This window comes from Aptenodytes patagonicus, chromosome 8 (genome assembly GCF_965638725.1).
Source record: "Aptenodytes patagonicus chromosome 8, bAptPat1.pri.cur, whole genome shotgun sequence".
NCBI lineage: Eukaryota > Metazoa > Chordata > Aves > Sphenisciformes > Spheniscidae > Aptenodytes > Aptenodytes patagonicus.
Window position 1 is genome coordinate 5368887 of NC_134956.1, and position 22313 is coordinate 5391199.

At 64.3% G+C, this 22313-nt stretch overlaps 3 protein-coding genes across 8 annotated transcripts in view; 1 reads left to right on the forward strand and 2 right to left on the reverse strand.

Annotated features, from left to right (window-relative positions):
- Positions 1 to 781: 781 nt before the first annotated feature.
- MST1R (macrophage stimulating 1 receptor) lies at positions 782 to 9478 on the reverse strand. Of its 2 annotated transcripts, none has more exons than XM_076346076.1 (21): positions 9426 to 9478; positions 7466 to 8770; positions 6027 to 6215; positions 5819 to 5944; positions 5572 to 5742; positions 5184 to 5353; positions 4908 to 5085; positions 4671 to 4816; positions 4394 to 4555; positions 3944 to 4037; positions 3619 to 3840; positions 3385 to 3531; positions 3147 to 3306; positions 2968 to 3060; positions 2673 to 2888; positions 2512 to 2592; positions 2251 to 2432; positions 2070 to 2179; positions 1791 to 1956; positions 1568 to 1704; positions 782 to 1488 (listed from the first exon to the last, which is right to left on the reverse strand). In XM_076346076.1, the coding sequence occupies exons 2-21, from the start codon at positions 8681 to 8683 to the stop codon at positions 1221 to 1223; spliced, it is 4236 nt and encodes a 1411-aa protein (XP_076202191.1). In that variant the 5' UTR covers positions 8684 to 8770; positions 9426 to 9478; the 3' UTR covers positions 782 to 1220. The 2 variants fall into 2 exon arrangements, with proteins under 2 accessions (XP_076202191.1, XP_076202190.1); XM_076346075.1 differs by having other exon boundaries at positions 3613 to 3840.
- A 1313-nt stretch (positions 9479 to 10791) lies between these two features.
- MON1A (MON1 vesicular trafficking associated A) lies at positions 10792 to 15948 on the reverse strand. 4 transcript variants are annotated; one of them, XM_076346079.1, is made up of 6 exons: positions 15874 to 15948; positions 14626 to 14767; positions 13883 to 14350; positions 12917 to 13682; positions 12659 to 12806; positions 10792 to 12184 (listed from the first exon to the last, which is right to left on the reverse strand). In XM_076346079.1, exons 2-6 carry the CDS (start codon positions 14750 to 14752, stop codon positions 12044 to 12046), a joined length of 1650 nt encoding a protein of 549 aa, XP_076202194.1. In that variant the 5' UTR covers positions 14753 to 14767; positions 15874 to 15948; the 3' UTR covers positions 10792 to 12043. The 4 variants fall into 4 exon arrangements, with proteins under 4 accessions (XP_076202194.1, XP_076202193.1, XP_076202192.1 ...); XM_076346078.1 differs by having other exon boundaries at positions 14601 to 14767; XM_076346077.1 differs by lacking the exon at positions 15874 to 15948 and adding an exon at positions 14989 to 15823 and having other exon boundaries at positions 14601 to 14767.
- A 5502-nt stretch (positions 15949 to 21450) lies between these two features.
- Positions 21451 to 22313, forward strand: part of RBM6 (RNA binding motif protein 6) — a 55382-nt gene continuing 54519 nt past the window's right edge. For both annotated transcript variants that reach the window (XM_076346081.1, XM_076346083.1), the window contains exon 1: positions 21451 to 21556. In XM_076346081.1, the coding sequence (XP_076202196.1) occupies positions 21513 to 21556 (44 nt within the window). In that variant the 5' untranslated portion in view covers positions 21451 to 21512. The remainder of the gene's footprint in view (positions 21557 to 22313) is intronic.

Below are 22313 nucleotides of genomic sequence, written 5' to 3' on the forward strand. Positions count from 1 at the left end.
GATCCCACAGCCTGGGCACCGTGATCCCAGGGGCACCTTGATGCCAGGGACACTGGAATCCCATGCCCTGGGCTCCATGACACCAGTGGCACTGTGATCCCGTGCCCAGGTACCCATGATCCCAAGGGCACCCTGATCCCATGCCCAGGCACCCATCATCCCAGGAGCGTTGTGATCCCAGGAGCGCCGCGATCCCATGACCTGGGCACCCATCATCCCGTGATCCCAGGGGCACCGTGACCCACATCCCGGGCAGCGGGATCCCAGGGGCACCATCACCCCCTGCCCAAGAGCATGGCGCTCCCCACGCCGTCTCGCACCCCACGGCCCACCGTAGCCGCGCAGCCAGGCGGGAGCCTCAAGCCCACCCAGCTGGCAGAGCTGCCGGCGGAGCTGCCAGGGCTATATTTAGCTGCAGCTGAAGAAGGTGGGAGGGGGATTTTTAGGAAGATCCTTCTTCTTGAAGTCGGCATCACCTCCCGGATGCCTGGGTCCCCCCTGAGCGCAGGGGACCGTGGCGGGACCCAGGGCGCATAGGGTGGCCCCGGCGTGGCAGGCAGCGGGGGACGGTGCCTGGGGTGGCCACGCCAGCACCGGTGTGCAGGTGCCCTCCCGTGGCTGTCACGGGAAGAGTGGGTGCACCCTCACCCGTGCCCCCTGCGAGGTGGGTGCCCCCGGGGGGGTTAGGGACCCGGGGTGGGGAGTCCCGTCCATGCAGTGGGACAGGGGTGCTGCCAACGCGGGGCACGGGCCCCCGCAAAGACACAGCCCCAGTCTGGGAAAAAATATAATTAGGTTTTAATGAGCGATTCGAGCAGCCAAGGGGTTGGAAACCCCACGGGACCCCTGGGTGGGTCAAGCCAGCCCACGGCACCCGCTGGGGCTGAGCCGGGGCCCCACAGCACAGCCTCGCCGCTGTGGGGCTGAGCCCCGGGCCCCACGGCACAGCCTCACTGGTGTGGGGCTGAGCGCCCCAGCACCCAGCCAGCGCAGGACTGAGCCCCACGGCACCCCACCAGCATGGGACCAAGCCTGGAGAGCACCCAGCAGGGTCTGGGTGTGAGCCGTGGGAGAGCACCCCACAGCACCCAGCCCCCTCCCAGCACCCATCCCATAGGGAGGGTGCCCCATAGCACCCAGCTGTGCTGTGCGTCCCTCCTAGGGGGAGCACGCCCGCAGTGTACAGGGGTCTGGGAGCTCCCACAGTGCAGGGCACCCCATCAGCACACGGCCGTATCCTCCTCCTCCTCTTCCTCCTCCTCCTCTTCCTCCTCCTCCTCCTTGTCCTCATCCTCGCCGTCGGGCAGCTGCCCCGGGGGGGCGGGGGGGAAAGGGGGGCCGCGCTCCAGGTTGACGTAGGTGACGGCCAGGTTGACATAGTGCTTGCCCTCCAGCATGGCCAGGACACGCTCCAGCTCGCCCACCAGCCCCGTGAAGGATGGCCTCTCCTCGGGCACCGGTGCCCAGCAGCTCAGCATCACCCCATACCTGCCCCGACACCCCCGTCAGCACCGGTGGCCCCCCGGGACTCCCCCCCCCGCCCCACCCACCCCCCAGCCCCACTCACAGGGTGTCAGGGCAGTGGCAGGGCTGTGGCAGGCGTCTCCCCCGCAGCAGGTAGCGGGCCATGTCATAGGGGTCCACCCCAGGGTACGGCGATGCTCCCCGCGTCAGCAGCTCCCACATGAGCACCCCGAAGGACCACTGCCGAGCAGAGAGCCACCACAGGGGGGTGGGCGGGATGGGGACAGGGGTTGGGGGACGGGGATGGGGGTGGGGGTCATGCCTACCACGTCCGACTTGGTGGTGAATTTTTGGGTCTGGAGGCTCTCCAGCGCCATCCACTTGACAGGCAGCTTGGCGTGGCGGTGCTGCCGGACGCTGTAGTACTCCTTGCCGAACACGTCCCGCGCCAGTCCGAAGTCGGCCACCTTCACCGTCAGTGTCTCATCCAGCCTGCGGGATGCCGGTTCGGGGCAGGGCGGGCACCAGGCGGCACACCCCATGCCCACCCCGGGGCCCATGGGGTGATCCCATGGCAGTGGTCTGGCGGGCACGGCCACACTCACATGCAGTTCCTGGCTGCCAGGTCCCGATGCACAAACTTCTTCTGGGCCAGGTATTCCATGCCCAGGGCCACCTGCAGCCCGAAGCCGATGAGCTCCTTCACCGTGGGGCTCTGCAGGGTGGCAGCGGTGAGCGGGGGGAGCTCAGCCCCCCCCCATTCCCCCCCCCAGGGTGTCCCCATACCCGCTCCTGGGCGCGGATGAAGTGGCGCAGGTCCCCATGGCGCATGTAGGGCAGGACAACGAGGGGCAGCCCGTGGCGGGGCAGGCACACTCCCAGCAGCGAGAGCACCTGGGGGTGGTGGAAGCTCTTCATGAGGATGCCCTCGCGCAGGAACTCCTCCACCTCCTCCACGTCCGTGATGCCTGCCGAGAGCCGAGCCGTGGGGCGCTCTGCTGCCATGCCGTGCCACAGGACCGCGCCGTGGGAGCGAGTGCTACTCACGGTGCAGGGACTTGACGGCGCAGTGGAGGTCCCCCAGCAGTGGGTCCGTGTAGGTGCCATGGTAGACGCTGCCGAAGTGCCCTGCGGGGACAGGTGGCATGAAGCTGGTACCGCACACGGCGAGCGGGCGATGCCACAGCCAAATCAGGGCGTGGCGTCACCTTTGCCGATGACCTGGTGGCGGTGGGTGACGAGCCGCTCCTCGGGGATGAGGATGTCCTTCACCTCCTCCAGCAGCTCTGCCCGCAGGTCCTCCAGGCAGCAGGACGTGGCCCTGAGCAGGGGCACTGGGGAACCGCCGCCTGCCACGCCGGCACCAGCACCGGCGAAGCGTGCCCGGGGCCCCACCAGGCCGGGACTGCCTGCCGTGGGCAGCACTGCCGGGGACAGGCAGAGGCAGGGTGAGGGCTAGGCAGGCACCCAGCACCCCGCCACCCGCCGGTGTCACCCACTTACCCAGCACCTCCCTGTAGTCGACGCCGGGGCACTGGGTGGTGGCAGGGGGGTTGCTGCGGCCGGGCTGCACCAGCAGCTCCAGGTTCTCTGTCCCTGCGGACAGCAGCAGGGTGGGCAGGGGGTGGTGCGGCAGGGGGGGGCCGGGGGGCAGCGGGGCGGTCTGCAAGCGCGGCACTCACCCCCCCGCTTCCTCCAGTGCCAGCGGAGCAGCACGGCAGCCAGGACGCAGCAGACCAGGAAGGTGATGCCAGTGCCCAGGGCCAGGCTGGTGGCCAGGTCCAGCGAGGCGGCGGGGGGCAGCACCCAGCCCAGCGCCTTGCAGGCACCGTTCACGCAGATCTGGGGGAGTGGGGGCTCAGTGGGAACGGGGTGGGGGACACTGGGGGGGGGGTGTCACCCAACCTGGGGGGTGCCTACCTCCACGGGGACCCCAGCCGGGGGCAGGCGCAGCTCGCGAGGCAGGCGGCACGTCACCTCGTTCTTCAGCACATTGGGGTGGCAGTCCCGGCCCCCCACCGTCATGGTGATGTTCATGCAGGCGGCCACGGCGTCCAGCCCCCATTGCTGCCCGGACACAGTGCCCTGAGCCCGGAGGTCCCGGCAGCAGGACCCCCCCACCCTGGCTCACCCCACCGCCGCACATACGTGCACCTTGATCTCGTCGTCACCGGGCTTGAGGCGGAGGCGCCCGCCCTCCTGCTCCAAGGCGAAGAACTCGGGCTGGGGGTAGTAGCGGAGGCGGAAGAGCCAGCGGCCAGCGGCGCCGTCCAGCAGCACGCTCAGGTTCCCCGACGCCGTCTCCACCTTGCTCTCGAAGGGGAAGGCTGGGCCGCGGCACAGCAGCCGCTCTGGTGCCTGCGAGCCCTCGCACTCCTGTGGGCGGCGGGATACTGGGCACCGGCGAGGCACGGTGCCTGGGGGATCGGGGCGGGCAGGGCAGGGCCAGGGGGTGACGGCCTCCTGCCCCGGCACTTACCGTGGCTTCGGTCCTCACGCCGCTGGCTTCAAAGCGGATCTTGGCGCGATACACCGAGTCCAGACGGGTGCCGATGATGGTGAGCATTGAGTCCCTGCGGTGGGCAGGGGTCAGGGCCCCAGGGTGCACGTGGTCCCCAGGGTGCATGCAGTTCCCAAGGTGCATGTGGCACCCAGGGTTAGCGTGGTCCCTGGGGTGCACGTGGTCCCTGGGGTGCACGTGGTCCCTGGGGTGCATGCGGTCCCCAAAGTACATATGGTCCCCAGCGTGCATGTGGTCCCTGGGGTACATGCAGTCCCCGGGGTGCATGCGGCCCCCAGGATTAACATATTCCCTGGGGTGCATGTGGTCCCCAGGGTGCACACAGTCCCCAGCACCTCATCCAGCCTGGCCGGGGCGGTGGGGAGGCTGGGGCTGTGCCCCCAAGGGGAAGGGAGCCCATGCACTCACTCATAGCTGCAGCTGGGGACGATGGCCGAAACGAAGGGGTCAGGGCGGTACTGGAAGGGCAGGGGGGCCGGGAACTCCTCCCCGTCGATCCACAGGGCCACCCAGGCTGCACCCAGGCCACTGGCAGCAGGAGCTGTGCACTGAATCGCCCCATCGCCCTGCCTGGGGACACGGCGGCTGTGGCTGGAGGGGACAGTGGGACCACGGCAGGGGACCCCATGCCAGTCCCCATGCCGGGGAACCCACTGTGCCCGGTGGGGGCAGGACAGGGGCGTACCTGGGCTGCCCGGCAAGGGGGCACTCAGAGCTGTTGACCATCACCCGCCAGCTGCTCCCTGCCGAGAGGTGGGTGCCACGCAGGGAGACGTGGGTGCCACCCCCCTGGGGGCCAAACGGGGGGTGCAGGGCGCTGATGTGGGGCTCCTGGGCAGACACAGGGTCGGTGGGGTGGGTGGGTGAGCCAAACACCCTCCTGCAAACCCTGCCAGGGGTGACCACCAGTGCAGGGCCGTACCACGAAGACGAAACCACTGAGGGTGGTCGAGCCATGGACGCGGAAGCTGGAGGGTCCGGCAGGTTCCTCCACGGTGAGCACCACATCGGCCGGGCCCCCTGCTGCTGTCGGGCCCCCTGGCTCCAGCTCGCACACCAGCACGTCCACAAAGTCCTTGCGGCGGGAGGTGGGCAGGGGTCTGCGGGGTGGTGATGGGGGGTCAGCCCCAGGCCGGGGGAGCAGCCCCGGACCCCTCTCTGCTGCCGTCACCCCCCCACCCCTGGCACCATCGTGCACCTGTGGCTCCTGCTCTCCTCTGGCAGCACGGTGCAGCCTCGCCGTCCCACCACCACCCGATAGGTGCCAGGGGGGCTGAGGCGGGGGTCGGGGTCCAGGTGGGAGCGGAAGGTCATGCCACAGAGCGTCACCCGCGTCCGGCCCTGCAGCGGGGCGCTCCGGGGGTGGAACTGCGGAAGAGGCAACCGCGTCACCCTGAGCCCCAAAAGCCCAGTGACGGTCACGGGTCCGGAAAGCCCCTTCCCTGAGGGGCGCGACACCTGTCCTGGAGATGGGGTCTCTGGATGGAGCAAGGGTCCCACCATGTGCCACCCCACGTGTCACCTTCCTCCCCATCCAAGTGCCTGGGAGATGTGGGGTGCAGGGGGGGACGGTGGCGCAGACCTACGTCGGTGAGGACGGGCGGGCAGCTGTCCTGGACCCAGAGGCCGGTGCACTCATGGCGGCGCGTGCACCCATCCCCGCACCAGCCGCAGCCCATGAAGCGCTCGGCCCGCAGGCAGCGCTTGCACGTGGAGAAGTGGCGGCAGCCGGGGCCGGTGACGTTCAGGCGCCACACCTGGGGATGGAGAGTGGAGGCGAGCGGGTGTGTGGGGCTCAGCGCCCGCCCCACGCCTCCCGGGCCCCCCACTCACCTTGGTGCCAGCGGTGAAGAACAGCGAGTGGCTCTGCAGCCCCATGGCACCCCGCACCGGCCCCGGCTCCCCCAGGGAGAAGTTGGCCAAGGTGAGGAGGTAGGAGCTGGAGCGCTGGAGCACTATCTGCAGTGGGGCAGAGCGGGGGGCTGAGCATCACCCCACACCCCGCCGGGCACCTCCCACCCCTCCTGGTCCCCCATCCCACCTGGAAGATGCGTCCCTCTGCTGTGCCCAGGTGGGCCACGGTGACGTCCCCCAGGGCGGTGACAAAGATGGAGGTGAGGAGGATGCCGGCCAGATGCCTGTTGAACAGGTCCACCTTATGGGAGGCGGCGGGGATGAGGGTGGGCTGGTCCCAGCAGCTGGTGTTGGCCACCGGAGCCGAGAGGTTCACCTGCAGCCAAGTGTGGGATGGGCGCCTTGAAGCCAGCCCGGGCACCTCGACCACCCGCGCCCTCTCAGGTGGGCACCAGCTCCAGCCGTGAGGTATTTTGGAGAGTGCCCGATTGCCCAAACTCCCCTCCAGGCTGTGAAAATTTTGGGGGAAAAACCACATCCATGGCCCCTCTTATAGCCCCCGCATGGCGTCAGATCCTGCCCTCCCCTCCCGCCCCATCTGGATGTGGTTATCGGTGCCAGCACCGTGGGGCAGGCACCCCAAAGCCAGCCCTCCCAACCCCCCAGGGCTCGGCAGGGGGCTGGGGATGAAGGGGGACACCAGGAGCTGGGGGGTCCCCACTGGGCCCCCACCGATGCTCGGGGCCGGGGCTCCCCTCCTGGCTCGCCCTGCCAGCGGCATGAGTCAGCGGCAGTGAGCTGGCTGCTCCGCGCGTGGGAAGAGGAGGGGATTTGGCTGCGCCTCGCCCCACGCCTGGCTGAGAATTCCAAAACTTGTGTCACAGCTGCTTGCTGGGACCCTGCCTGCAGAGGGGGCCCTGCCAGGGCGCCTGCCCATCCCCATCCCGGCCGTGCTGGAGCTTGTCCCTGGGACAAAATGTTCCTGCCCCACGGCTGCGGCAGACGAGAAACACCGGTGACTAATTGTGCTTCCGCCTGCGGTTTATTTGCCCAGAGAAGGCGGTGGCCCTGGGGCTGGGGAGGGGGCAAGGCGGGAGCGGCCGGCCACCCCGCGCACCCCGGCCCGGGGAGCATCGAGGCCCCACGGCTTCCCCGTCCTCCACACACATAAACAAGCTGGAGAGGGTGGCCATCAACAGCCCGGCGCTGGGGACAGTCACCGCGGGGGCCGGAGCCAGTGCTCTCTGGGGCAGGCACACTGAGGAGAGGGACTTGTGGCGCGGTGCATGGCAAGTGGCAGTGTGCCCATGTGCCAGGACACGTGTCTGTGGCACACAGCTCGGGCGAGCACGGGGTGCCCGGGGTGGGGAGCACAGCTGGATCCCTGCCGGCGCCCTACCTCCTTGGCGCGGCCGGGGCTGGTGAAACGCAGTGGCCCCTGTGATAGGCGGTGGGTGGCTGGCAGGGCTGACTCACACCTGGGCGACGCCGCTCTCCCCCTGCCCAACCCGCCCCGCTGTCCACCCCATTTTACCAGCAGTTCCCAGCATCCCACATCCACCTCCCCGCATCCCAGCCGACCCCCAGGCCCCCCGGGACGGACGCGGCGTGGGATGGAGGACTCACGTTGTGCGGGCAGTACTCCGCTGGCTGGAAGAAGCTGAGCCCCCGCAGCAGCGACTGGTGCCCAGTGCTGCAGCACTTCTCCATGCCCTCTTCCATGGCCTGGTTGAGGAGGCGGAGGGGGAAGGCGCAGACAGCCGAGTCCTCCCGCGGCACCCGGCTCTCTGGCCAGCTCTCAGCAAAGGCACCGAAGAGTACCATGTCGGTGTCGTTGATGCCGAGGTCGCGGGCCAGGCGGGCGCCGGGGCGGGCGGTGTGGGCAGCCTGCAGCACGTTGTAGGCAACATCCCGCTCGGCATCCTCCTCGCCGCTGCGCCGCCGCCGCCGCTTGGACTCGAAGCGGCAGTCGAGGACAAGCTCACGGTAGTGGCGGAGGTCACGCTCGTGGGTGCTGAGCCGCGCCAGGCGCGTGTGGTACGCCGCCAAGCCCGGCCGCTCTGGCTGCACCGTCAGGAAGTAGACGTGGTCCCTGTCAGCGAAGGAGTGCACGTAGTGGATGGTGTAGTTGTCCCGGTATTGCGGCAGCACCGTCAGCCACTGGAAGTCATCCGAAAAGCCGTCTAAGGTGCCCTTCAGCCTGCGGACGGACACTGACTGCGGGCTGTACCGCGCCGCCACGCTGCTGTTGACGGTGGAGCCGAGGTAGAAGAAAGAGGCGTAGGAGGTGGCCACCACAGTGGCACTGGTCCCCAGGGGGCTGGCCACGCAGTCGGGGCAGGACGCAGGTCTGTTGCCTGTGGCTGAGTACAGGCAGCGCGTGGTCGTGATGGCCACCTCGCCGTCCAGCACCTCCAGCTGGTGCTGGTAGCACAGCCCGTGCTGCGCTGTGCCACAGCTGTACAGCCACGGCTCCAGCGGGTCCAGCAGCAGTAGGACATTGTCCGTGTCCTCGGGGCCGTCCGCGGCAGCCGGGCACAGGCGGCAGATCTCACACTCGGCGCTGCCCACCGGGCCGGTGACGAGGACCGAGAGGAGGCGCAGCTCGGGGCTGGCCAGCAGGATGCGGTTGCGGACGGCCACGAAGACGGCGGCCGGGCCGGCAGAGTCGGTGAAGACGGCGACGTTCTGCACGGGGCTGCTGGCATCAAGGCTGGGCAGTGTGTAGGGGACGGAGAAGTTCCTGGTGGAGCTGTAAGGGATGCGGGGGCACTGCCAGGCACCGGCGCCCAGCGGGGCCAGGGCGAGCACCAGCAAGAGGCACATGCGGCACAACAGCCCCATGCTGCACAGTGCCGCCAGTGTGGGGTTATTGACAGTGCTCAGCACCGAGCGGAGTTGGGACACACGGAGGACAGGTCACCATCGCATCTGCCAAAATAAAGGAGAAAGGGTTTTACCTGCTGCGATTAGGCGAGGACCCTGGGGCACTGCCGCAGCTGTGCGTGGGGCAGGGGGTGCCGGGGTCCCCGGGGCCAGATGACGACGGGTGCTGCCAGGGGAGGATCGGCCGCACCAAACCTCTTCCCAAACACCGCAAGCGGGAGGTGAAGCCAAGCTGCCAGCGGCAGGGTGACAAATCCTGCTGGCACCTCCCAAACACCCTCACCTGTCCCCCGGGGGTATCCCTGCCCTGCACGACCCCACCGAGCCACCTCCTGGGGACGGGAATGGGGACCCTGCCAGCCCCCCGGGGACAAGGAACCTGAGGGCCCCCTGGGGCTGGGCCGGGGATGGGGGCCCCTGCCAGGCCCCCGGGACAGCAATGGGGACAGGGGATACCCGCGGGACTGGGACAAGTCCCCTGCCAGCCCCTAGGGACAGGGACCCCGATGTACCCCCGGGGCCGGCCCCCCCCCCCCCCACCTCACCGGGGCCGGGAGCGGTCCCCAGCCGGGGTCCCCGTCGGGTCCGGCTGCCCCCGCCCGCCCCTCCCCGGGGCCGCCCCGTCCTGTCCCACTCTGTCCCGCCCGGTGCCGTTCCGAGCCGGGCCGGGCCGGGCCGGGCCGGGCGGCGGGGCGCTTACCTGGGTGCTGCGGGGCGGCGGGCGCTGCCGGGCCGTGCCGGGCCGTACCGTGCCGGGGCGGAGCGGAGCGGGAGCGGGGCCGTGCCGGAGCAGGCGAGGCGGGCCGGGGCGGGGCGGGGCGGGCCCTGTCCCCGGGCCGCGCGGGCGTCCCCGAGGGCCGGCAGCGGCACACGCAGCCCGGGGGGGACGGGGATGCTCGGGGGGACAAGGAGTCCGGGGGGGGAGGGCACAGTGGGAGCCGGGGGACACACGGTCCCGGGGTGGCCGGAGGGACGCTGGGCACCCTGAGGGGACACGCTTGGGTGGGCACGGTGCCCCAGAGAGACACGGGTGAGAGCCAGGGCCCCTGATCAGGACGCGGGGTGCAGGGCTGGCGTGATGCCCCGGGTGCCCGCCGCAGCCCAGTGCCGACCGGGTGGCCATCGGAGGGTCCCCATGGCTGGGAGGCGGCTGCCAGCATCCCGGGGTGCGTGTGGGGTCTGGGCACGTCGGCACCCGTTGGCCCCTCAGCCGCAGCCCCCGGCCCCGCTGCCACTGGCGGCAGGGGCTGTCGACACCCTGACACACGAAATTGCCGCTTCCCCAAAGCTGCCCGCGCTGGCAACTCACTTCCAGGCCAGCGGGGCGGCCTTCTGGGGGGTGCGGCAGGCTCAGGACAGCGGTTTCCAGCCAGGGGGCAAGAAAGCTTTGTGAGGGGAGCTGTGCAGGTTATTTCAGTTGTGCCCATTCTTTGCCTCAAGTCCCTTTATCCCCCCCCATCAAGGGCTGCCTGCGGTGGCAGGAGGTGTCGGCGCTGCCAGGACTTGCTGCTGTTCCCAGGGATGAATGAAGATGCTTTTCATGCCGGTGTGTCACATGGATTCGCCCTCTAAGTGCCCTGTTGCCCTCAAACGGTGGGGCTGTGGGTCCCAGCTGCACACATGGACTTTTCCTCCAGCCGAGCAGGGCACTGCCTCGCGCTGCCGTGGGGACTTTGGTCCCAGGAGGGGCTGAACACACGGCAAACAGGCTCCTCTGCCCTCGTCACCTGGCCAGCCTCAGCCCTCTCGGGCTCCCGCCCCGCATTGTGCAAGGCCCAGTGGTTACGCTGGCCCCGTGCCTTACCCAACAGCTCCTTCCTCCGGCTGCGCGTCTCCCACTCGGTTTCGACATTAGCTGGCCCTGGCCAGCTCATCCTGGGGTTTTCGCCGCTCCCACCCTCCGGCCGGCACTGCCTCCTGCCAGCACGGCCCCAGCTGCCTTGAACCGCTCCCCGGCAGCTTTCCCGGCCCCCAGTGGGGCCCCAGGGCTGGATTGCACCGTACCCAAACCGTGCCCCCACCCCAGCTTGGCCATTTGGCACCCATGAACATGACAAGACTTGACCTGGGGTCCAGATAATGTTTATGAGCAAAGACAAGCGATTACAATCTGGCAGGAGCAGGAATACGGGAGCAGAGTCCCCACGCTAGCCCTGCCGGGTCCTTCCCAGCTCCCTCGGTGTCTCGGTGCCACCCCAGTGGCTCTGCCCCTCCTTGAACGCCTGTCCCTGCGCTCGGCCGACAGCCCCAAAACGCGGGGTTGGGCCGTGGCATGACAGCATTGACAGGTGCTCAGCCCCACACCGGTGCCTGGGGACCGCCGGGGAGGAGGCGGTCCTTGTGCAGCAAGCTCAGCGTAGCTGGCTTGAGGGGCTGGGTTTGGGGGGCAGGTGCCCCTGCACCAAGGGGAAGACCCTCCTTGGGCTAGGGGGGGGCACCGGGGCCCCGTGCCAGCGGGATCTCCAGAGGGCTGTGCTTCACCTGCCCATTTAGGGCCCGCTGCCTAGGAGCCAGCACCACGAGCCCACAAACATCCCGATGGGCACCCCGGTACCCCGAGTCTCTCTGGGGCTGCTCTGTGTCCCCATGGGGACGTAGGCGGGACCCCACTGCCCTGGCTGGGGCAGGCTGACCCACCACCCTGCCTGCCAGCATCCCGAGGGACTTTCTTCTCACAGCCACGGTGGGAAGGGTCCGGGCACGCACAGATGCCAAGGGGGCAAACCTGCCAAGGCAGGGCTCTGGGACTGCCAGGGGCTGCCTGGCACTTGGGGGGCCCGGCTCCCCCAGGGCAGGGAGAGGAGCAGTGCGTGCTCCAGGCCAGCCCTGTCCCCCCACCTGGGTAGTGTCACCCGCCCTCTGCGGGCACAGCAGCACAGGGGTCCCCCGAGTGCTGCCACGTCTCTCCTGGGGACCCCTACCCTCGGCACGGCCGCAGGATGGCAGAGAGAGGAGGGTGCCAGGCACAGGCAGCAGGACCCAGGGGCTCAGCTCCCCTCCAGCAACTCAGGGTACCAGTAGCCCCACTCCAGGACCCCCACAACGAGGGACGGAGCCGGGGGCCGCAGAGGAAGGGCAGCCCCCCAGCTGGGGGGCACTGCCTGCAGATGAGAGAAAGTCCTGCTCACCCCTTCCCCTGGCAGCTGTGTACCCCATCTCTAAAACCCAGGTTGGACAGTCCCATGGGTGGGTTTCCCCGTGCTCCGGGGTCCCACCATGCCCTCTCCCCTGGACTCATGGCCCGGGCTTCCCCGGGGGACTGGCTCCCCGGCACAGCGGGGGCTCCCCCAGCTGGCACCATGCCCTGGGCGATGCCTGTCAGTATGTCTGGGGCGTGAGGATGAAGAGTCGGTCTTCCTCCTTGCGGATCCACTTCATGAGCTTGTTGACAGCACTGATGGCACCGGCCTTGGTCCCCAGGGGACTGTAGCATATGTAGAGCTCGAAGGCGCTGGTTACCTGGGTGAAAAAAACAGGGTACATGCTGGGCACATGTCTGCGCCCCACTTGGGGCTGGCACCGCATCTTCCCCCCAGGAGCATTGGGAACAGGCACAGGGGCTCCACTGCAGGGACATGGGGTGGCAACAAGGTACCCTAAATGCGTGGGCACCTGGTTTGCTCAGAAGTGGGGGGACCAAACCCCAGGGTTTACCCTCAGAGTGGGTTTTCTCCGCGGCACTGGGGAGTTCATGACAGCGCATGGCACAGCCCTCGGTGCCGGCACTCGCCAGCCCCCGCTGCTATCCCTGCCCGTTCCTTCCTCGCACAAAGGTGCTCGGGGGCAGGCCGGCCCCCAAAAGGACTGTGCACAAGCTGGGGGCCACCCTGGGGACCATGGAGCTGGTGCTGTGTTGTGCCACCCACCCCCGCCCGCTCTGCCATGCAGGACCAGAGGAGATGGGCTGACCCAAACCCTGCAGATGGCCCTTACCCAAGCCAGGAGGTTCTCACGGGGGCCTGTGAAGTAGATGTTCTTCAGGGGGCGCGAAGAGTTGTGAGCCCGGCTGTGGAGGTACTGGTAGAGCCCCAGGAGCCTCTCCTTCTCCTCCTCCCTCACGTAGGGTGCCTCAATCTCGGGGCTGCAGGAACACAGCACCCCGTTAGCCCCCTGGAGAAGGGGATTCATGGAAAAGGCTTGCCCCATGCCCCACGCCACGGCCTTGGCCCGATGGTTCCCCAGGGGCCTCACCTGGTAAAGAGCCCGGAGCTTTTTGACTTGTAGATGAAGTGCCGGAGGTCAGGGATGCCCACCTGGGCGACGCTGTAGAAGGGGGTGCGCAGGGCCTCCTGCAGAGCGTGGTGCACCCCCCGCCGCCGCAGGCGCTCCTGGAAGCGCCGCTTACAGTCAGAGACAGTGAAGAAGTCCTCGCGGTCGGTGGAGACCAGCAGGAGGCACAGGTCCATCTCCTGCTCCAGGTAGGAGATGTGGGCATGGAAGAAGCCACTGGAGTTGAACTTGGGGAGGCAAATGGGAGTCCAGGCTTCACCCTCCCGGAAGGAAGAAGAAGAGCTGATGAGGTTGAAGAGCAGGTGGAGGTCAATGGGGTGGAGGAACTGATCCTTCTTCCTCACGAGAGACACCAGCTGGTTCCCTGACAGGAGGATGGAGAAGACCAGGCTCTTGGCCTTGGCCTGCTGGAGGCTGGTGCTGACAGCGTCCCGGACGCTGGCGGCCAGGGGCAGGCAGCGCACGGCACCCATGAGGAAGCTGGGGTCGTGGGCCATGAGGTCCAGCAGGTTGTCAGTGATGCGCTCGGAGCCGGCCAGGAGCCTGCGCAGGTCATAGTTCTGCTTCTGCTGGAAGATGTGGTTGAGCTGGGTCCAGGTGAGCAGGCTCAGGATCTGGTAGTAGATGTAGAGCAGCTCATGGGCTATCTCCTGCTCCGACTGCCGGGTCCGCGCCACTGCCACCAGCACCAGCGGGCTCCTCCGCACGAAGACAACCTTGTAGCCATCTGCATGGGAGAGAGTTCCCCGGCGGGGCCGGGGACAGACCTGTAAGCCTGGCTCCGCTGGGCTGCAAGGGGGAGCCAGGCTGCAGCCTCCCCCCCGCCACCAATCTGCCCCTGTGGACAGCTAATGTGGCCCACGGTGACAGGGGCATGGCCGGGCAGGCCGTCACACCCCCCTGTCCCACTCCCCCCCAGGGCGGTACCTGCGTGGATGGACCGGATGGCGTTTTTCTCGGCCTCCAGGAAGGACACCAGGGCCATCATGACGCCCATGGTGCTGGAGAGGGCCTCCTCAGAGCCGTAGCGGGAGTACACGGGCTTGCCCGCCTCGCTCAGCACGAAGACGTGCTTCCGGTGCATGCGCCAGGCGTCCATGGTCACGTCCTCCTCCTCCTTGCCGGACAGCACTGAGTCGCGGCGGGTGGTCTGTGGGGATGGCTCCAGCTTCCCCTCCTTGCTCTGCCTCATCTCCTCCTCCAGGTCGAGGGCCATGCCTGTGAGCTGTGTGCTCAGCTCGCTGAAGTCCTTGCTGATCTGCTCCATGCTGGTCGGCTCGGCCGGCTCCCCCCGCCTTTCCTCCGGGCTCCGTGCCACCGCCGCCCCGTCCTCGGGACTTGTCAAGTCCTCGTAGGAGCGGGTGTGCACGAACATGGCTCCCTCCTGGCCCGCCCCTGGGAACAACAGGCCGTGCAGCGTCCGTCCACCTGTCCCCCACGCTGAGGCAGCGGGCAGACGGCGGGTGCAAAAGGGACAGGGGGTTGCAGGGAAGGACCTGCCCTCCGCTCCCCATCCCGCAGCACCCAGGGGTGCGGGTCCTGCTGGTGGGGAGTCGCCAGTGGGCCCGTCTCCCCCTGCCCGTGGGGCTGTGGAGGGCCCAGCCAGCATAACGAGGAGCTGCTTTTTTTCTTTCCCCTCGCTTACCCCCGCGGCGAGCTCTGCCCTGTACCTGGCTCCGTCCCCTGCACCAGCCCCGGCGTGGGGCTCTCGGACCGCTCCCCGTGCTGCCCATCTCCCGGCGCCAGGGACCCGTTGGGCACTTCCCAGCCTTTCTTCTTGTGGACATCCGCAGCCATTCCTTGGGGCAGGACCTGCACGTGACCCACAACATCACCCCTCTGTTCCCTCCCCCGCAAAACGGGTCCCGAAACGCTCTGCTTTCGAGCGGGGCCGCGCCAGCATCCTCAGCCCAATCCTGCTGGCTCAGCAGGCAGCACCGAGCCCTGGTGAGATGTCAGGAACGCCGCTCTAATCCAGCAGGATTTCCTCCCTCCCGCGGCCCCAGCTCCTTCCAGCCCCCCGGCCCCAGCACCTTTCATCCAGGCTTGGCCCCGATTTCCCCCAGGCGCTGGGAAAGCTGCTCAGCCTCCCTCTGCCGCGTCCCGGCAGCGAGGGGGAAGGGACCCAGCCCCGGATGGGGCTGGGGCTGGTCCTGCACACCGACGATCCCAGAGGCCTCATGTTTGCAAAGGGCGGGTTTATGGCCCTCCTTGGCATAGATTAGGCGGCTGAGATGAGACCAGGCTGGTGACACTTCTCCTGAGGCCACGGCCGCTCAGACGGTGTAACCCCCTGCAAGCAGGGTGCCCTCTCGAGCCCCTGTCCAGTGGGTCAGCCCTCCGGGGCAGAGCCTGGCCGTGCCTCCAGCCCACGCTTTCTTCCCTGCCCCGTGGGGGAAACTGGCCCGAAAGTGAACACAGGCACACAAGCGAAAGTAACAGCAGGAAGGCAGGCAGGCACCGTGCCGCTTCGGTGCCAGAGCCGCCCCAGTCTCCGAAACCAGCTGGTGGGGAGGCTCGTGGAGCCCCAGCTTCGCTCCATGCTTCGTGACACCTCCTGCCCCCCAGACCCAACCCCAGCAGGTAACGCCGCACCTGGGGGGGCCGGACCCCGACCCCAAAAGCCTGTGATACCCCAAGAGCCCCGGAGGGTGCCGGGCTGCGGATTAGGGCGCCATCCTCGCCTGGCCCTTCCCCTCCTGGCTGCGCCGCCGCCAGCCTGCTGCCCTTCCCCGCAGCCCCCCGCGGGGCTGCTCGGGGGTGAGGGTCTCCCCGGGACCACCGCGGCCCAGTGCGGGGCCCGTCCCGGTCCCTCCCCCGCCCGGGGGGGTCACCGCTCCCGGAGCACCGACGTGCCCCGAGGAAGCGCCAGGCCCGGGACCCCCCGCAGCCCCGAAGGACAACGCGCAGGGACCGACCTTCGCGGCTCCTCCCGTCGGCGCCGGAGGCCCGGGCGAGCAGCGCGGCGGGCGCAGCTGCGGCGGGGGCCGCCCGGCAGCCCCCGGCACGGCCTAGGCGGGGCGGGGGGGACGACGCCGGCGGCGAGCGGCCGCCTCCCGCCCTGCCCCTGCCCCTGCTCCTGCTCCTGTCCCTAGCCGCCGCGGCGGCCCCGGCATCGCGGCTCCCCGGCCCGGCGGGAACCGCCCCCCGCGGCCTGGCCAGGCCTGGCCTCACCGCCCCACGGTCGGGCGCCGGCCCCGCGGAATCATGGGAGCTGTAGGCAGCACCCGCTCCCCGCCGCCGCCGCCCCCGCCCCTCCGCGACTACAACTCCCGGCAGGCCCCGCCCGCGCGCGGAGCGCTCTGGGAAATGGAGTCCGCCCGCAGCCCTGCCGGCGCGGGGCATGGCGGGAGCGGTAGTGCGGCGGCCGGCGGGGCCGGACTCCGCTTCCCAGAGTGCCGCGCGGGGGGCGGAGGGGAGCGGAAGTTCCGGTTTCTCGCCGTGGTTGCGCTGGGCCTGGCGCGGCGGGAGCGGCGGTGGCGGCGGAGGTGAGGGGCGGCCCCACCCCGCCGGCCTGGCCGCGGCCCCGGCTCCGCCGGGGGAACGGCGGCGGCGGCGGGGGGCTGCCCGGTGCGGGGGGGGGGGGCTCTCCCAGCGTGGCGGAACCGGGCGGGACTCACGGGCTTCGCCTGGGGAGGGGCGCGCGGGTGCGGGGTCTGGCGTCTGGCGTGAGGCCGCCGGCGTGGCGGAGCGGGGGCGGCTCCCGGGGGTCTCCCGGGGTACGGGAGCGGAGCGGGGACGTCTCCCGGGGTACAGGGGCGGGGTAGAGTCTCCCGTACGGCCGCCCGGGAGAGGGAAGCGGGGAGGGGCTGTTTCTGGGGTGTCCCCTGGGTTAAAGGGGGGTCTCCCTTAGCGTCGTGAGGTGGGAGCGGGCGCGGGTCTCCTGAGGGTCTCCCGGGATGGGGAGGTGTCTTCCCGTGGGGCTGTCCGGGGTAGGGGAGCGTGCGGGGGAGGGGGGAGGGGTGTCCTTCCTAGGAGCCACCTGGGATAGAGGAGCAGGGGGTTCCTCCTGTGGAGTCCATCAGGATAGAGGAGGGGGTGTGTGTCTCTTTTGGGGTCACCCGCGACGGGGGGATAGTCCGAGGCTGGGGGCTGCCTCGGCTGCGAGCTGTGAGGAAGCAGGTCTGGGCTCCGTGCCCCGGCATGGCCCCGCAGCTGGCTGCGGGCTCAGTCTCCTCATCAGAGCCCCATGCCCCTGTGGGATGTGGGCCGCGGGCTTAGGCAGCTCGGTCTGGGGTACAGGAGTACCACGGGGCGTCCTGCACGGCTGCGCCGAGCGTTGGGGCCTGCTGTCTGTGTCGTTGTCGGTGGTTGTGGTGTTTCTGGGTATCGCTGTGTTATTCTGAGGCCCTGATCAAAATTAGGGCTTCTTTCACACCATGTCGTATGCGTTTCCATGAGCAGTGTCTCAGAACACTTGTGTTTTTAAAAGAGATGGACAAAAAATGGGCTGGATTCATGCTGGGATGTAGAGAAAGGTGATCAGGGCTGGCGTGCGGGGCTGGGGGTGTGTTTGCTGATAGTAAGGCTCAGTGATGGGCTGAGTGGGATTTTGGACTGTAAACAGAGGCTAAGGTGCAGGCAGAAAGTGGCCCGGCTCGTGCTGGAGGCTGGTGAAGTGGTAATGCAGTGGTAGTGAACTACTGGCAGTAATAACAGCGAGCTCTCATGTTTTGTTTTTTAAAACAATTGGCACCACAAGAGTTTGATGTTGTTGCTGGTGTGTGGTATTAATTTTGGAAATCCTGCTGAAGCTGGAATCCGCTTTCCTATCCCAGCAGGGTGTTGGTGGTGTGAAAGTCTCTTCCAACACTCCCTAGCTGGGAATGCACTCGTGAAGTCCTTTGGGACAAGCGAGGTCAGGATAGTAATGGGTGTGTGTGTGTGTGTTTAGAAATTCACTGGATTGTTTCTAATACGTGTTTTTAAAAGCATCATACAACTGAAAAGCACACACATCCCTTTTTTTTTTTTTAAGTGAAAACCTCCAGCCTGACACCTGGAAGAGCTGAAAAGGTTCTTTCTCCCTTCGCTTTCAAACTTCAGTTACATGGTTTTGGTATTTCTTCACTTCTGGATTAGACATCTTCATCTTTAACATTGGAAATAACAGGCTTTCTTGGCTACTTGCAGCTTCTGTAGCTTGGGGAAACGTTTTCTTTTGTACCTCCTGTAGTACTTGAATTTCACAGAGGCTTTTTCCTTTCTTCAGCCTTACAAAAACTTTACTGGGCGCAGAGAGTTGTTCTGCAGCAAATTACTTCCTCTGTTCTTTGAGCGTAGTCTTGTGTGTAGTTATGTGTTTGATTTCCTCATGGTCTATAAATACCAAGTCTTGGCAGCCTTGGCAAAATCTGTTTGGAGAGAAGTTGTGAGTATCGGAGTATTTTTCTGAAAATAGCGTCTCTTTGAAACTTCACCTTGCCTAATCCGTCACCAATTTCTCCTCTCTCCCCCCAGATTTGGAAAACAAGCTGCAAAGTTGGGTGTAAGTCAGTGAGGAGATGCTCGAGGACTGTGCTGGCATTCCTCACTCTGCCCCTTGCCAGAAATCTTTAATTATTCCTTAAGAAGGCCGGCTTCTTAGTCTGGCTCAGTTGCATGCTTCTGATGTACAGTGCCATTATTTTACCGTAGTAGATGTAAATTGAAATAAGACATCCAGAAGAATCTGCCGTCAGGCTTGGCACGTGCATTTGGAAAGCAGAACCGGGAATGTCCCCTGAGCGGCAGTGCCAGGCGCTGGGCTGTCTGGGGGTGCGCTGGGGGGGCATGGTCCTGAGGAAGTCCTTGGGTGTAATTGCCAGGGAGCATCCGGAGCTCCATCAGTCTCTCCTGTCTGCTGGGAGGGCTGCGGGATCACCGGTCGTTGGAGGAACTAAGACCACAAAAGAGCTTCCCCTCCTTTGAGACTCACCTCCTCTGTCTTCACTGGAGCTGCGGCTTTGCCACCAGGAAACAGAGCCAGCTGGGAGAGGAGGAGGGAAATAAAATGCATACTTTCAGGATGCATATCGGCCCTCCTGAATATTCAGTATAATTGTAACAGCTAATTGTTGTCTTAAAAGAACTCTAAGTCGGGCTCTGTGAGTAACTGGACCACATTGTGCATTCTGCAGCTGCGTTACTGTGTCACTCTGAAACGTCCTTTGTTGCCATCTCCTTCAGATGTGTGGTTGTGACTGAGGTATGGCAAAACTAATTGATGCATAATTCCTAGCACTTGAGGGTGGATTTTTGCCGTGCTTTGCTGCTGGCCTGGCCCCAGCCCCGGGGCTCTGTTGGTGTGTCTTTGGCAAACAGCCTTGCTCACACTGACCCGCCTCCCAGCACCTGCCTGTGAGCAGGGAGGTGGGAGCTGAGCTGGCTGTTACCTGAAGGGTAAATCCTGACGGCATCTCATCACAGCGTGCATCTTTTGGAGCAGTTATAGCAGGGCGTACCTTCAGGAGATCTTGGCGCTGGTGGAAGCCAGTCTAAGAAGTTTCTGTCCCTGTCCTGCAGTTTGCTGTCACCTTGTTTTGTGGGGCTGTGTAGTAAACCGTATCGCTGAAATGACCTGGGTTAAATATAACTCTTTTCGGAGGGTCATCCGTGGTGCAGACCCAGAAAAGCACAAGCTGGCACAACTAACACCTTGTGCATTGCCAAAGGCAGAGCAGAGGGAGCAAATCGTATCAGGCTGAACAGGGGACTGTCGGAGCCAGTGTTGCTCCCCGTGTTATTGAACCGTGACCTCATAGTCATGGATGTTGCTGCATGGCTCAGCTGATCTATGCCAGGCCTGATATCAGTCAAATGGTATTTTTTTTCCCCAACTGATAATTTGAATATTATGTCCAAACAGTTCCCAGCTGGCAAGGGATTTTTTTTTTAAGCATCGGTAAGCTTGTTGACTTAATGAGAACTGGAGTGGGGGAGGAAATCCAAAAGGGAAGAACAAGAAACACCAGGTCTGCAGATGTCTGCAGGCTGCAAAAGATCGTAGATAAAAGGACTGGCTGATGACAGCCAACCCTAATGATGACTGCCATAACCATCTCCGTTCGCCTGTCCTCTCTGTGGGAGGGTGCAGTGTCAGTTCTCTTAGATTCACCTCTGAGAAAGAAAAAATGATAGAGCTTGTGGAGGAAATCCTTGGGACCAGGGAGGTGCTTGTTGCATCGAGAGCCATGTAAAACGTGAGCAGACCAGTGCTCTCAGGCTTGAGTGGCCAATTGAATGAACCCGTTTCTTTAGAAATGGCGTTACGGCGGATGGATCAGCGGTGGTTGTACAGGTTGCCTTCATCGGCCTCCACACCCTTGCATACCGAGGCCTGCCAGGCCCTGCCCTCCCCGGCTCCCCCGTGAGCGTTCACTGGCTGGTGATGGACCCCGGCAGGAGCGGGTGCTCCCTCTTGGCAGGGCAGCTCCCTTTGGCTCCTTGGCACAGGCGGCTGCCGGGAGCGGCATCTGGAATTGCTCCCTGGTGCAAGGTCTGTCATAACCTGCTCTGTCGACTTGCCATCTGTATGGCAGTGCTGACCTTTGGAAGTGAGAAGAAACAGGATCTTGTGTACTTTTCTTTGACGTTAGCTGCTCTAGCCAGGCCCGGCGGTGACTGTCTGTACCGTCTTCTGTTCCACCTAACCACTGCCGTTAGTTTAATCCTGCTTTTGAGCTGCTTTGTAGCAGCACGCGAGCCCCAGGTCTCCTAACCTCGGTCTGGTGGCACAGCAGCCCTCCTGAACTGCTGCAGCTGGACTAGCCAGAGCAGGTTTGAGACCATCAGGTTGCTAGCTACATCATTTTGCTCTACGCTCTGCTGCAACCTGTTTTTTTGGGAAAGACGGAAGTACTTCCCATTTTAAGTCCTGGCTTTGGCAATCGCCAGGAAATCCTCACCTTCTCCGCTGGTGGGAGGAAGCGGATGAAATTTTAGATCTCTGTTGAGGCAAGTGTTATTTGCGGCGCTCAGCTTGATGAGGGCAACGTTGGAGAACAGTGCCTGTAATGATTTGTTGGCAAAGCCTGCTCTGTTATCTACATACTTTTGAGGGCAAAGTAAGCATAGTAGACCAATAGTAGTGATCGTTTCCTTGAACAGCAAAGAGCTTTTGGCAAAAATATTTTGGATTAAACATTAATTGCAAACTGTTGTTCGGCAACGGTCCTTGTTGTTTATAGACTGTAGTGTTCTCACATTTCTAGCTGCACTCCAAATAGTGTCAGACAGCACAGTATGTTGGAAAGCTTTACGTTAATCAAAGCAGATATCAAATTGTTTGCCCACCCATATTGACAGTTTGATTTCAGAAGTCGTTTGACGCTTGCAAATTTGAACATGGAGCAATGCAACAATTAAATTCATTCATGCCTCAGTGTGGTCTTGTGTATTTGTGGATCCTGATCAGATGTTCCACACACCCCTTCTCCTAACCAGCAGTGTTTTTCTTGCGTGATGTGTATTCTTTGCCTTGTGGCTTATTGTCATGTTATTTATTCAACAGGTTGTGCTGTCTTGGTGTTCTTAGAGCGAGTTAACCATTTCTGGAAGCCTACCGGACAAGATCAAAATGTGGGGAGACCATCGACAAGGGAACAGAATGGGGTCTTTTCGGTAAGGATTTGAATGCACAGTTTGTTTCAGCAACGTTCTTAAATACAATAAGCCATAGGAACTTTCTGTTTGTCAGTATTTCTGCACATCCTCCCGTAAGCAGACTATTTTGGTAAAAGTTCTGAGGCCCGCGTGGAGCTAGGTGTGATTGCCAAAGAATAGGCAAGTTAAGTGACGGTGTAACTTTCTGCATTTCTGTGAAGTTCTTTTCATTTCTTTTTTTTTTTTAACAACAGCTGCTTTTAGTATTTCTATTCCTTCTCCACACCACCTTTTCTAGTGATACTTAGTTTAGCTGTTGTAAGCTAAGGTGATGATATGCCATATGGATTTTGGTGCTATGTGCTGTTAAGACCTAGAAGAGAAGTGCCTGATAGCGTGGTGTTGATTCTTTTCAACCACGGTGCTTGCCTTAACTTCAGAAATACTGGCACTTCCATTGGACACAGGATTTTATGAAAACTTTGAGAGTTTAGTTCTCTCCATGAGGTTAAGTAGATCATATATCCCCATGTTCTTGGCCATGCTCCTTTATAAGACATTTTTGAACGTCACTGGAACTATTTTAAAGATTTGTATGCAACTGGATCTGCACAGCATGATATTTTTTGTAGTTTATATTCCTGTGGTTGTTGCTAGGCCCTGTGTTTGCAAGAGGGCTCTGGGTATTAAAAAAAAAAAAAAAATGGAGGCACCAAGAGCTAGGGTTTTCCTCTGTTGTGCATAATTCTTTCATCCTTTGCTCACGTGTCCACCT